This window comes from Branchiostoma lanceolatum, chromosome 10, assembly GCF_035083965.1.
Source record: "Branchiostoma lanceolatum isolate klBraLanc5 chromosome 10, klBraLanc5.hap2, whole genome shotgun sequence".
Classification (NCBI taxonomy): Eukaryota; Metazoa; Chordata; class Leptocardii; order Amphioxiformes; family Branchiostomatidae; genus Branchiostoma; species Branchiostoma lanceolatum.
In genome coordinates this window covers 10,488,723-10,502,468 of record NC_089731.1, presented here as the reverse complement: position 1 = coordinate 10,502,468, position 13,746 = coordinate 10,488,723, and the positions used below count along the sequence as shown (strand labels likewise).

Below are 13,746 nucleotides of genomic sequence, written 5' to 3'. Positions count from 1 at the left end.
ACAACTTGACATTGCGGAGACAAATATTATTTTACATTGAATATAATACAGGTCTTACAAATTACTGATGACAGCTTGAGAATCAATGGCATAGAGTTTTAGGCCAGCGGAATTCGAATGCTCGTGTCAGTACTGAAGCCTCCAAGTAGTGAAGTAACGTTACAGTATTATTTACCAAGGAGCTTCAAAATACAGATGCTTTATCATATTGATATTGTATGTAACATTACTTAGCGAAGTAAAACTTTGTCTGGCCATACCAAATAATTTGTTAACGTTACACTGATTCTAATACAGACCGACCTTCTTGCCCAGACAGATATATAAAGTTTGTACTGATTTCTTATAAACAAAAACAAATCGCCCCCCTCCCCACATCACACATCATAATTTGTAAGTAGACCTGTTCTTATACAGACGCTAGGACAGATCGAAATTTATCTTACATACCTTTCGAATCAGGATATCTTCAAAGTTCAGTTCGTATGAGCTTTGCTTCTGCAAACTCGAGAAAATGCCGGTTTTCGTGAAATTCTGGTTTTCAAACAAAAAGTTGAACTGGCGGCCATTTTGGCTTCCCCGTCGTTATTGGTGAGTCGTCATGTGATCACTTAGGATGGGAACGAGATGACATCTCGGTTCCAGGGTAGTTCACCGGGGGTCACAACAGGTGGTTGTTGTGTTCTCTGGTGTTTTTAAGAGTGTAGAAATGTTTAAAGTTGGTCTGAGACATATTTGTCATTTCTTTTATGTATGCTTGTATAGTGGCCTACGTTTTTCAGTGTAGTGCGACTGGTTGGGTATGATTTTTTCAAACCGTTTGAATTTTACCCCACAGTACACAATATGTGGAAGAAAAGAAGAAAAAAATAGAAAAAGTCCAGAATATGTTTTGAATCAGAGATGTGTGTAGCAAAACACAAAAGTATAAATGGTATATGGCCAAAAAAGGAAAAAGAGTTGGGTCCCACTGTGTTGGCCGGGCTACGACGCAGTGCCTATTCACGGGCGCGATCCCGCTACTGATCGACACGGGGACTTTTGCCTGCTTTGTTTCCAACCTGGGCCGGTGCGTCCCTCCTTAGACGACCTGGTTGCCCTGAGCTCCCCCGGGGAAACCATATCGATGCCGAACTTAGCGTGGACGCCCGATCGCCATAGGACAGCACGCCGCAGAACCCCCGGCCTCAAGCGGTCCACCAACCCCAGCCTCCAGGTAGCTGGATTACAGGCGCGCGCCACCACGCCCAGCTGAGAGACAGGCTGCCATTTTGAGAGTATAACCTGTACATCACGTGATCAAGGTGTACTTCGCACAAATGTCGCTAGGTGATGTGGTGTTACAAGCAATTCTGAAGTACCTTTGGGCTATGACAAATACACGCGTTGTCTCAATACTACAAACGTTACATGTAAAATCCTCTTCGCCAGTAAGATGGTAACTTGGGTGCCATCCTTCTTAGTTTTCCACAGTTGCCCTAGCAGAGAGTATGGAAACCTCGGAAACCTAACAAGGATGGTACCCAGCCTATAAAAATGGTGGTCCACAAATTTAAGTGTATTAGATGTGGGCAATGAATTTAATTTGATACATATCTGATATCTCCGTGTGAAATTCACACGGCCCGAGCTCCCCATACCCACTGCTTAATGTCTTCCTCACAACCGCCTCAACAACAACATGGCTCGCCCTCGATCCTCGTGAGAACTTGGGAGCTTCACATGATGACGTGGTCTAACTGTCTGTCAGGGATTTTCCATTATTCCTGGGAAAGATATGGCAAAAATGCTACACGTTATAAATCCACGCAAGGATCACCTCCCCGTCGTTCAGTCATTGAATCTCCCCTTAGAATTTTTCTGTTCTTTGTTGGAGAAGAGGTATTGTCAATCTGCTCTCTAATTTTCAGGTAAGAAGAATCTTTAAGCTCTTTCTGATTGACTCTTTACACCTACCCCAAATGTCTTGTACTTCTGGCTGTTGTAAATCTACACTTTCCATAGTTCAAATGGACATTGTATATTCCAATCTTTAAAAATCGTCAGTAGCATACGTTATTTTCATTGTGTCTCAATATGGGTACTGTCAGAGACCAGTGGCGAAGAGTCAATGTTTTTAGTTGCAACTTTATGTTTCTTACGATTTTTCTTAATATGATTCAACGTGTGATTGAGTTTCTGTGTGCCTTTGTGATAAAAGTACGTGGGGGGGGGGGGTTCTAGCTAGACTTTGGTTCTCGTAAAAGAGTAATTCACTTTCAACATATATGGCCATAAAGAGAATGAGGTTTTGTTAAAACATCCTCATTCCATATCACGATGAACGCGAGTCTGCTCTCTTCTGATATTTAACAATTTTTTATTACATTTCAGGTATTCTCCGTTAGCCCTCAACATATGGCTGTATGAAAAATAAACTTTGAATGTAATTACGTTGTCCACAGTAACGACAACAATTGTTCTTGTTAATCCCGCTAGGTGTCTCTTGCAGAACAACAACTGACGTAAAGGATGATGGCTTGCCCCACACTTGTCATTATGGTGGGACTGGTCATCACATGTCTTCCGGTGCAGTCGTCTGTTTTACCCAACTCAGAGATAGGGAAAGCAGGCGATCTTAACGCTTCGGAAGGTGCAAACCAGCGGCATAAGATCAAGCTGGCGCCTGCACCTGTGCACGTGAAGCTTCGCCGCCTACCCAAAGAAGGGGAAGTTGTTGTAGTGGTAAGAAGTTCAGCTTTTTCTACAGTAGTGAGTAAAAATGACAAAAGGAAAGCCTCGCCACACACACATATGCTCACACTTGCACGTACACACACACGCGCGCGCGCGCACGCACAAACACACATACACACACACACTCACACACAAACACGCATACACACAAACACGCACGCACACACGTACATACATACACACACTCGCGCGCGCGCGCGCGCACGCAAACAAGCAAACATTCCTGCTAAACCACAATGCTGCGCTTAAGAGGTGTATACCTGCTGGGGGAAAAGCTTCTATTCGTTGACAAAATGCATATGTGTTACATATTCAACACAGAGATATATAACCAGCAGGGTTTGGGGGTTTGTCTTGTCCTATTTGCGCGGATCAGTCCATCACGATGCCATCTGAATCTTTTTTTTCTGTCAGGCAAAGAAAGATGCTCTTAAAATCGAGCATACCGGACAGCATCACCAGCACCACACCGAGCGCCAAGACCAGTCCAGCCCCACGTCCGGCAAGAATGAAAAGGTTTTCTGTTCATATACGTGGATTCCAATTGGTGGTCGACAAAGTTCTAGACAAGAAATATATCCTCATCACGCAAATTGGAAACTGTTTTCGAATAAAATTACTCTAAAATCCACATAATAAATCTGTTCGTAGTTAAGTTCCCGAATCAGTAACGCAGTGTACGTTTTTAAAAATACATGGTAGCCGCTATCCTCCGCAATCTTCTTCTTAACCTCCTTGCTTCTACAGTGTATCAATAATCCGCAAACTTCTGAGTTTAATTTTCTGTACATGTCTTTCACATTTCAGCCCAAAGCTAACAAGGTTCACTACCTGAACAAGCACGGGGCTCACCATAGTGCACATGAGTCTGTCGGACCTCGTCACCATCGCAACCACAACCGCAACCGTAACCTGCGTCAACAGAAGGTAAGACTCAAGATTTTGCTTAGAGGAAAACAAAATGTATGCAGTGTAAGAGGTGCGTATATGTAACACATACGCACCTCTTACACTGCATACATTTTCTTTGTATGTGTGTAAGAGCCTACCTGTCGCTTCAGTGGATTTCAGTTAACTAGAGTCACTATCAGTCTACAGTAGTTTCACTACAGTTCACCATTTTGGTTACGCCTCAGGGAAGGGGCCTTTATCAATAGTTTTCTTTTTTTGCAGTCTAATGGAAAGCTTCATGTCCAGACAGAACGCCTGAACAAACATGGAAGCCATCCATCAGTTGGACATCACGCCAACTCAACAGTTCACCGGGTAAGATAGAGTATTTCCAGGTTTAACGTTGTACTCCATTGATGATGATCCACTGTATTCTGCAGCTCAGGTAGTTCTAGAAACAACCTCTGGCTGCATTCAGTCTTTCTTCATTTCTTTCCACTGTGTCTTTTTTCCTGCAAGCTGGTGTAGCTCACTGAGTTTCTTTGCAGTTTTTAGGTTTCCCATTCCTTTGTACTCCATTCTCACATCGTAATAGGTTACATAATACGTTCTGTAAATCACAATGTCACTGTTTAAAACCCTGAGTTTTTGCTGTTCACAAATACAAAATAGGGCCTTCTCAATCTTTTCGTTCCGCGTTCAGGACAGTACCCGCATCCATCATCATCTGAAAAATGCAGAGCACCGTCCAACCCACCATCTGAAGACTGCTGGACACGCCCCGGCTGGGAAACGTTCCCACCGCCAACATAACAAGACAGGTGACCGGAGCCAGAGCCAGGGAGAAACGGTAAGAGAGCGAGTCTGGGAGCCCCAGTTAACTAACTAGTATCCCACCGAGGCTCAGGGTTGAAGAACAAAATTGATTGAATGGAGTCTATAGCTACTGCACAGCTACTGCGCAGGGCACAGAACATTCTTTGGACACAACATGCTTCTCTCAAAACAATTTATGGAAGTCTCCCACGGCTGTCTCAAAAGCTCACCCACCGTCGAGTAACATTTGCTGGACACTATTTTCGAGCCAACCAGCAATAGTTTCGGACATCCTTCTATGAAAACCAAGAGGCCGAGTTCACTGCAGAAGTTTGACTTTTGCCGATAGTTTAGTTAGAGATACTGGGATTGCATATGAACACTTAGGGCAAATGATGTTGGATAGGGCAATATGGAGTGATGTATGTACTTGTTTAGTCCCGGCCGATGGCCGATAGATAGATAGATAGATAGAAAACAAAGGATTTGATGATATATGTAGTAGCTCGTATGACATGTAGACAATCAATTATATTTGCAGGTAGATACCAATCACATTGATCTTACCAACAGGTACAAATGAATAACTTACAAACCGGGACATTCGAACACTTTTCAAGTCATGACTCACTTGAAGCTTAACATTAATGTATTCACGACTTGTAGATATTGCTCATGTCCTGGCGATTTCTGACTGTGGTGTTTTGTTTGCTTCTCATCTCCTTATTCAGAACAAGCTCGAGAACGAAGGAAAACGTACGGAATCAAACTCGGGAAACGTGTTGGCGGGCAAATATGACGAGCTGTGGTCGTTGATCGACGGACATCATGATCGTAAGAACCCCTTGGCTCTTCCTGCCTCCGACGATGAAGAACACAGGTAATAACTTATATCAGTCCTTCTTTGTGCTCAGATGCCACAGTTAGCATTGTGTTCAAAACAACTTTCACCTATTTTCAAAGATAATCTTAAGTTTGCCCCCTCTCTAAATGTTTATATAGGTCATCTGTGAAGGTCAAGAAAGGGGAAAAGGCTGCCCTTGGACACAGGAAGAAGGTTGTTTTCGCCAGTCGTGCCCTACGTCACAGCAAACATGGCCGTCTCTTGCAGAGGCTTTTCAAGGTACACTACAGTATTACTATTAGCAACTTAATATCCTATATACTCACGGCGTATACCACACTTATGTGCACGTACGTTATCCTAGACAGAATTTATGCATTTTGTTTACTTTGTTTGTATTTTGTTTTATTTATTTGATGTATTTATATTTATTTTCAAACGTTGGACCAAAATATATCTCTTTGTCTGTTAACTGCAGTTTGAATGTGACTCATGCATCGATATATAAGTCATAGACATGTATATTTGATTCTTATTCCCGTCCAATCAGCAGGAATAAAGCTCTGGGACGACCAACGGACATGCGCACAAGAACTGCAGGCGGCCATGATACCATGACAAGTTCACGTGTTCCATAATTTTGTTTTTCTTTCAACAGCATAACGGAAATATCACATACGCACGACGTTTTTGCTGTGATATTACTGGATCTTAGGTTATATGTCGCTAGATATTAGGCTAGGTTATAAGCATCTAAGAATTGAAACTAAATCACTAAGATGAATATGTATATTTGATGACAAAAGACATTACGATTAAGATAATACAACAGAATTTAAATTTGCTAAATGAATCTCTATTCTACATGACTAATTAGTGCCATACAGTAATGTGTTATAGAGAGTGATGTCAGTAAGATGTTGTCGACTGGCTAAACCTATATGTCTAGATTTGCTATGTTGTCGACTAGTTTTAAACCTACAAAATGTAGGCTACTAGTGTTATGATATCTATACAATATTATTGTTGTGCATCGATTAGGTAAGATGAATTTTAGGTATAAGATTCAGAATCATACTCCTGTATGTTACTGCCAGATTGACTTTGATAAAGAAGGATGGATCTATTGACGATCGATCGATCGATTTATTGATTGATTGACCTCAAAAGACCCATTGTATGGAGAGTCTTTGCTAAATACAAACAGGCTACTTGCATTCCTACTACTTTGCAATAACAATTAACAGGACGCAACCATTTAACGTTCAAAACAACTCGTGCTGGATTCAAACTGTAGCGTATTTGTTTTCCGTGAAATGATATCGATATGTTGAGACAACATTACCTTCTTGTATTCAAAACATCAAAGGATACTTTTGACAACATTAGTCAATTCTACTGATGTAAACAACCTTTGTCTTAGCGAGTTAACGTAGGTGGGGTTGTCAGGCAACCAAAAATTGGAAATTGGAATTGACTTTTCATGCCATTCTGTGCCGTGTCAATCCTTCTTCATGTCACTCAGATTTACAAATATTAACAAATCAAAGACTTGATTTTTCGTACAAGAGAATGAATATGACTTGAAAGCTATCATGATCATTTTAAGCTGTGTTTTTTAAATCGGAAAATGTTGTAGGTGTTCGTGTTCACAATGAACTTTCTTTAACAGGGAAGGAAGAGGAACACGGTGGATTTCTGCCCCGGCAAGTAAAACATGGTGCTCAGTAAATGCTCCAACGTGCAAATATATCTTGCATCTATAGGCATGGCGCGTGGATTTGGGGAACAGAAAGAAAATACCTTTGCCTATTAAACTTATCGTTCAACAAAAGTAGGGGTACGCACTGGTTTGCAACGGTTAAATCGAATAGTTCAGCAACCTTGGTTGAATGTGACGTCAGTCAAAGCAATGGAATAAAATAAACCAGCAATGAAAGTCAAAGTCGTGTATGTGAATTGTCCACCAAGTCTTAAGAAATCGCTACATATATGTACTTTGACAAGGGCAAGGTTATGCGAGGTTACATACGGGGTGTTTACGCTTTTCCAATTTTAGGTGCGTACGTGTTTACACCTTATTTGACTCCTTGAAAGTATTTCAAGTATGCATGGGTCTCACCAATGTCTTTAAACATCAGCAAACAAGAATCATTGTTTAAAGAAACGTCACTAAAGACTTAGCATAATTAACGTTGTTGATGATTCCGACAGACGAAACCTTAGAATGTGACGCTTTTTCATACCCAACATGCGATCCGAACCTGTCTTTGTAACCGGTGTTTTCATTGGGTAACAGATCTGGTCAACAGGTCGGAAGTGTGACGTAAGGTTAGGGGGTAGTCAGGATGTGGGTCCAGTCTTGAATGAATGAAGTTCGTTGAACCCATGTTTTGTCAAGAGTATCGGAGAACAGCGTATATAAACCTGGCGCACAACAACAAGGTACCATTTGGTGAGAGCCATTGATCAACTGCAGACCGAAAAAAAAGTCCATAAATCACTCCCTAGCTTGACGGCGGATTCTAGGAGCTCTTGAGAGGAAAATAAGAAATCAGGTAAGTTTAGCATTCAGTGCACCAGTATTTCTTAAGCAGTGTACGATATGTACTTATATTGTGAATATAAGATACTGTAAATGCAGAAATGTTCACGCGCGGTGGTTTTATGTTCGCGGTTTTCGCGGCGACCGTTTCACCGCAAACTTTAAGCCACCGCAAACATTTTATCCAACACTGTAGCAGTATGTGACCATAGCGCTGCCGCGAACATAATACCGCCGCGAACACGCCATTTTCCCCTTGGCACGAAATAAAAACCACGCGAACTTAAATGGGAAAAAAGGGGCTTTTTTCCAGTAGACATGCATATTCTGATGATCTACTAGCTGGGCATGAAATTGCATGTGGTAAAATAACTGAAAGTTAGAGGGATGTTGAAAGATATTTCATATTTTTCATATTTCAGGCATTAGCTAATAGAAAGCAAAGTAACTATTCTGCCTTCACTGTGAAAGTTTCAGAAAGTTATGAATCAGATACATGCGCATTTCTATCAATAGTGTTTCTCTCATTGTTAGACTTCGTGCCCTATGAAGACATGCGATTTCACTCTTTCTCCAAGACTAATAAATTACACAAATCTAACCCCTTTCAGGCCAACATGCCCGGCATATACGGTGGCAAAAAGACAATGACGTCAATACAGATGACTTTCCCTCCGACCAGAAACGCCGAGACAATCACAAAAGTTCGTGCGCTGAACGATCACGAAGACAGGAAGAGGAAAGTGCTCCTCCAACAGTTTGAGAAGGAAAACACGCTGTCTATGAAGAAAAGGGACCAGGAGAAGAAACTCTTCGAGGGAAGACTTCGAAACCTTCAGAACACCCGGTGTAAGATTCGCTCGCTGTCTCCAACGAAGCATGAGATTGGATTGGCCGCTAACGAAGCTGGGAAGAAGAACAACAGAAGACCAGTTACAGAGTTTGGTCCTAGACGAAACGCGGGATGGCTGGAGAAAGACAAGGATGATGTCTTGAAAGAACATAGAGCGGAGTCCGCAGACCACACCCACATGCTGTCGCCACCTGACACGCCCCCTAGCGGGACAACTGAAACCCAGCATCAGGGCAAACAGAAAGACAGGAAAGAAACGTTCACACGCGCCAGAGCATTCACAGCCAGCGACTGCTTCCGAAAGAAGATGCTTGAGTTGGAAAGAGAAGACCACTATCTCATCAGCACGCCGCCAAGAGTGCGTAAACAGCTTCTGACGAGAAGGTCGCGTCTGGAAAAGGAAAACGTCCTTGGCAACACTGAAGGTGTTTCACAGGAATCACAGAAAAGTCACAAGCCGTCCGAACGATGTGAGGCCATCATTCACGACGTCGATGGAACCTCGGCGTCGACTGGACCTTCCAACCTCTGCCTTCCCTCCATCGCGCCGCAAACACCACCTACAACAACACGCCACAAAGACCATCATCAGTCAAAAGTCGCACAGGAAGACCCGAAGACGTCGGGGGCCCCTGATCTTACAGCCGCACGGTTGGGAGAGTGGTTAAACAAACTGTCGTCAACGGTGGACACCTCTTCGGAACATACCGGCCATGAAGCGGTTAAGAACAGCAATCACTGTGACTTAGACGTCTCTCAAAACGATGCCCGAGAATGGGAGAACGTAGTCGGCGCTAGGAGAACCAGAGGCCGCTTCTACATCCACCCCGCTACGTGCGAGATGATGAAACCGAGCAATGTCGTCAGCAGGGTCGAGGAGATGTCCGGGAGGGCTGGCATACTGGCCTGGCTGGGTCTGGACTTTGAGGCAATCTTGCCGTCGTAACTTTACACTCGTTTCGAAACATGCTAGAGTCAGTTCATTGTGGTCCCCCGCCGGAGGCACGTGCACGGTGGTGCACGTCTGACGCCATGCGGGACCTGTGCTAAGCACAGCCTGAAGCGTTATAGTCTTAGCTTTAAGGTACGCAAGGACAGAAACTCTGGCCAAGTAGTCACATTCAATGCTAGCTTGTCAGTAACAAAGTAATGCCTGTATCATTGAGCTATTTTTCAGTACCTGGAAGACGATAACGCATATCGGTCATTTTGTTAATTGGCCTGTGTATTTTGCAGAAATGTACATGATTTGCACTGACTTTAAGATGCGTGGTGTGTGTCTGATAATTTGATCAAGGGGACTAAGTTATAAGTACTCCAACATAAGCTACGGGTATTTCATAATCCATGACGAATGACATTTGCTATGTTATCGTAGGTTTGCTTCTGATTCTTTGTCTTGTGATTTTGAAGGATTGAGATAGTAAAATACTTGAACTTGTTGACTACACGTTGCTGTATGGTTAACTTAGCACTAGTCAGTTAGTGACACTCTAGTATTGTCCCATGTGTGTCGCCTGTGCTGTTTAGAAATACAGTACTTCTTTACTCTCTTTTAGTAGTTTTACACTTTAAGAGTGCTTTTGTTTGGAAATTATCGGGTAAAACATCATCATACTAGATTACGGCATATACCATACTGGACATAGGAAGTGACGTAAAAACAATACACCCCTGCCGAATGGTACAGTCCGTCGCTACAGTAGTACTGCGTACTTTGATACGGTTTGAGTAAAGAATGCCCCATCATCACGGTGCATTGTACGGACGTTCTCACTACATTACTAGCCAGGCAACAGTCCAGCGTACCGACAGCAATCCTACAGGCCTGCATATCTGTCCTAGTGCTGGGGAAACAGCGGTAGAGAAACACTTCACAAGGAGATCTAGAAGACGCCTTTTCGTCGAAGAATCGAGTTACATAAGTTCCTTCAGGTAAGCTTGTTTTACAAACAACCTACTTTGTACTGCTTTAGAAAGATTGGATAGGGACGTCGGTTTTACCGATCATCTTTTATGACGTCTTGAGTACACAAAATGTGCGTAAATTGTTAAAAATGGAGAATTCTTCTTCCACAAGTGCCCCTATGACAAAGAAACCTTAGGTATAGTCAAGAGTCACTACATTGTAACCGATATGTTACTAGTTAAAACATTCAAACCTTTCAAGAGTCGACTAGACGGTGTCTTTTGTTTACCGATGGATCTCAACATAAAACACTACATGCACCAATGGCCACCCTAAGAATATGATAACATTGTGAGTTGTGCCTGTCACCTTGGTGTCTGTACCAATGTCAGTGTCAGTCATAAGTCTACCAACATGAGTGCGACAGATTATATTTCAAGACGAAAGAAACCCGGCCCGGTTCTATTGAACGTTACAATGTATTGATTACAATGCAGCATTTCATAAAACCTTTGGCATTGAGTTTGTGTTGCGTGCAATGAAAAATTCATACGTAATGACCTTCTATTCAGTTGACAAACGCTTGATACGTGTGCATATAATTCATGGCTCAATCGATGCGTGTCGGCGGACCGAAATATCTGCCCCCTGTGGCGAATAATTCGATTTTCTGTTTCCTCATGCCTCTGTCTGGCCTGCATAATTTACCTCCATTCTCAGATACCATTACAATCGGCCGTGCAACACTATAGAGGAAGTAGAAACAGAGAAACAAACTGAAAAACATTATGATCGAAAAACTTCAAAGTCCGCCTATCATAATACATGAGGACATCATCATCGTGTGTGTTTAGCACCAATTGATTTGTCTAGTCACCTATTCATTGCTTATTAGTATCAAAGGTGTCAAGAGGTGTTGAATATTAACTAACTGAGTTGGAAATATCTATTCAAGGTAATGCATAGCGAGACTAAAAGAGAATATGCAAATACATAGGATAAAGGATAAACTACACTACCTAGTCGGGCACTCAATACACATACATCCGAGGGTATTATGTCTAACGAAAACATGCTTGGTCAGTTGGTCAGAATGACTGAGCTAAACAAAAGATGGTACGGTTTGCTTTTGTTACATTCCTTCCTTGTTATTATTGTGTTAAGCTATGTTAAGATCTAGACAGCACAGTGTTACAATACTTCGTAATTTTTGTCAGAAATTAGCCTCATTCAGTTTCAGGCACGTTTGATTTTTCTTTAGTTTTAGATTCAACAACTGAAAAACGTTTATCAAAATTTGCTTCACACATAGTATCATAGTACGGGGTGTTCCAAAATATTGTATTTGCCGGGAGATTAGCCTTGCCTGTCAGTTTTCCCGTTCCGAGTCTTAGCCTTTGAAAGAAACTCGCGAGGTGAATACAACATTGAATGCAGAAGAACGTTTTAACTAATCTCCGAGAAGATTTATCGGTGGCCAGGCATTGTCCAAAGGGCAGATATAGGCCACCAATTTTTGTTTGATACTGGTTGGCCCTTTGGGTACTGCTTTACCATCGACAGATCTGCTTGAAGATAACGTTTTAACGGGTAAAGAACTAGCCTGGGAAAAGAGCCTTCCAAGCTTCTTGTCCGATTGAAGTGACCTTGTCAACCGCTGACAATGTGAGAATGTTTGTGTAACGGTAAATATTCAAAAACATTCCTTGTCGGCAAAGTATACCTGTGCAACGAACCGTCTTCAAAGAATGCCACTACCTGTTCTCTTGCGTGCCACTGGTAAACGTACTTGTTCAAATAATCATTCTAATTGCAGATTTCATGATACCGTCTCTGAGGAAACGTAGTTGAAATGTGCGTATCCGTTTCGGTGGTTCAAAGAACCAACAGTTAAAACCATTCCATGCAAAACGTTCAGCGTATGTGGTAAGTGTTCAGGTGGGGACACGATTGTTTGCGCTTAGAGAATGCACAGTTATAAAAGTGTCTACGCTGCTAGGCAAAAGGCAGTTTTATTTCCCTACGTCACCATTTATATAAGCTTACTGTGACAAGAGGCAGTGTTGTGAAATTGTATAGCGTTTGTAATTGTATGTTCCGTCTCGTGATGTTTGGCCAGGTGAAAGATCTGCTTTAATAGCACGATAGAATGTACACTTGCACAAAGCATATGCAGTTTCAGGACTTCGATTCTTTAACAAGTAACATTAGAAAATCTTACAGCTGTAATGCTATCAGTTTTAACATACAATGCATGGGCATATGTTCTTCTTGTGGCTGGGTTCCTACTTACGCCACGTCAACCCGGCCCCTGCCTTTGAAATCACTTTTATTTTTTTGTGACAAAAAAAAAAAAAAACGGCGCAAAGGCTGAAAGAAAGCGTCTGTGACTTAACGCATAATTTAACACTAATCATTTTATTTTCAGTCATTGATCATCACCATGGCAATTTAAAAATGAGGCTTTATGAAGCTTTAATAAAGAGAAAGAGCACTAATAATGTAGCATAACATCCGGACTTGTTAAGAATTATTTGACTGGTCCGCCTTCCATCGGTCAGTCGGGTTGTAGGCTACTACTGCTGGTCATTACAAGCCATGACAGTCGTTTTAAGAATCTTGATTTATACGGATGAGAGCAGCTATAACCATAGACATTATATGGAAGCTTCTATACAATATCCTTGATATCACTATAGAATGTCAAAACGGTTGATTTTTAGCCTCCTTGGAATGTCATAGTTTGTCTAAACGTCTTGTACTTTTGGTCAGAAAAGAAGCTTCTGTAGTCAACTTTTTTTTTTAATTTTAGATGCCGACTCAATCTCTAACAATATTCTAATTCCTTCATCAATAGGAAATATGAAGGTGACGTCACGCTTTACTTCTGCGGTGGCTGTCCTCCTCGTGACCTTGACCTTCGCCACCTGTACCGACTTTGATGACGTCAGAGACCTGGTCAGCACCCAGGACTTCCTCACGCACCTGGACACGCTCTCCCCAGTACCCGGATGTTACCAGAACCTGACATGCGCGAACTCGACTTTCGACCACATCCAAGAAAACGAAACATCTTTATACCTGAACGACTCTTGTTTCGTCTGCTTGAACCGAACCGGAAACCCAGATTTTTGCCTCGAAGCATTGACCAA

At 42.2% G+C, this 13,746-nt stretch overlaps 2 protein-coding genes across 2 annotated transcripts; both read left to right on the top strand.

Moving 5' to 3' along the window:
- The first annotated feature begins 1,575 nt into the window (after nucleotides 1-1,575).
- On the top strand, nucleotides 1,576-6,417 carry LOC136443927 (uncharacterized). Its single transcript, XM_066441303.1, has 9 exons — nucleotides 1,576-1,910; nucleotides 2,479-2,724; nucleotides 3,151-3,252; nucleotides 3,544-3,663; nucleotides 3,910-4,002; nucleotides 4,331-4,477; nucleotides 5,175-5,323; nucleotides 5,446-5,566; nucleotides 6,385-6,417. The coding sequence occupies exons 2-9, from the start codon at nucleotides 2,512-2,514 to the stop codon at nucleotides 6,415-6,417; spliced, it is 978 nt and encodes a 325-aa protein (XP_066297400.1). The 5' UTR covers nucleotides 1,576-1,910; nucleotides 2,479-2,511.
- Nucleotides 6,418-7,651: 1,234 nt separating this feature from the next.
- On the top strand, nucleotides 7,652-10,133 carry LOC136444094 (uncharacterized). Its single transcript, XM_066441587.1, has 2 exons — nucleotides 7,652-7,845; nucleotides 8,444-10,133. Exon 2 carries the CDS (start codon nucleotides 8,450-8,452, stop codon nucleotides 9,629-9,631), a length of 1,182 nt encoding a protein of 393 aa, XP_066297684.1. The 5' UTR covers nucleotides 7,652-7,845; nucleotides 8,444-8,449; the 3' UTR covers nucleotides 9,632-10,133.
- The last annotated feature ends 3,613 nt before the right edge of the window (nucleotides 10,134-13,746 follow it).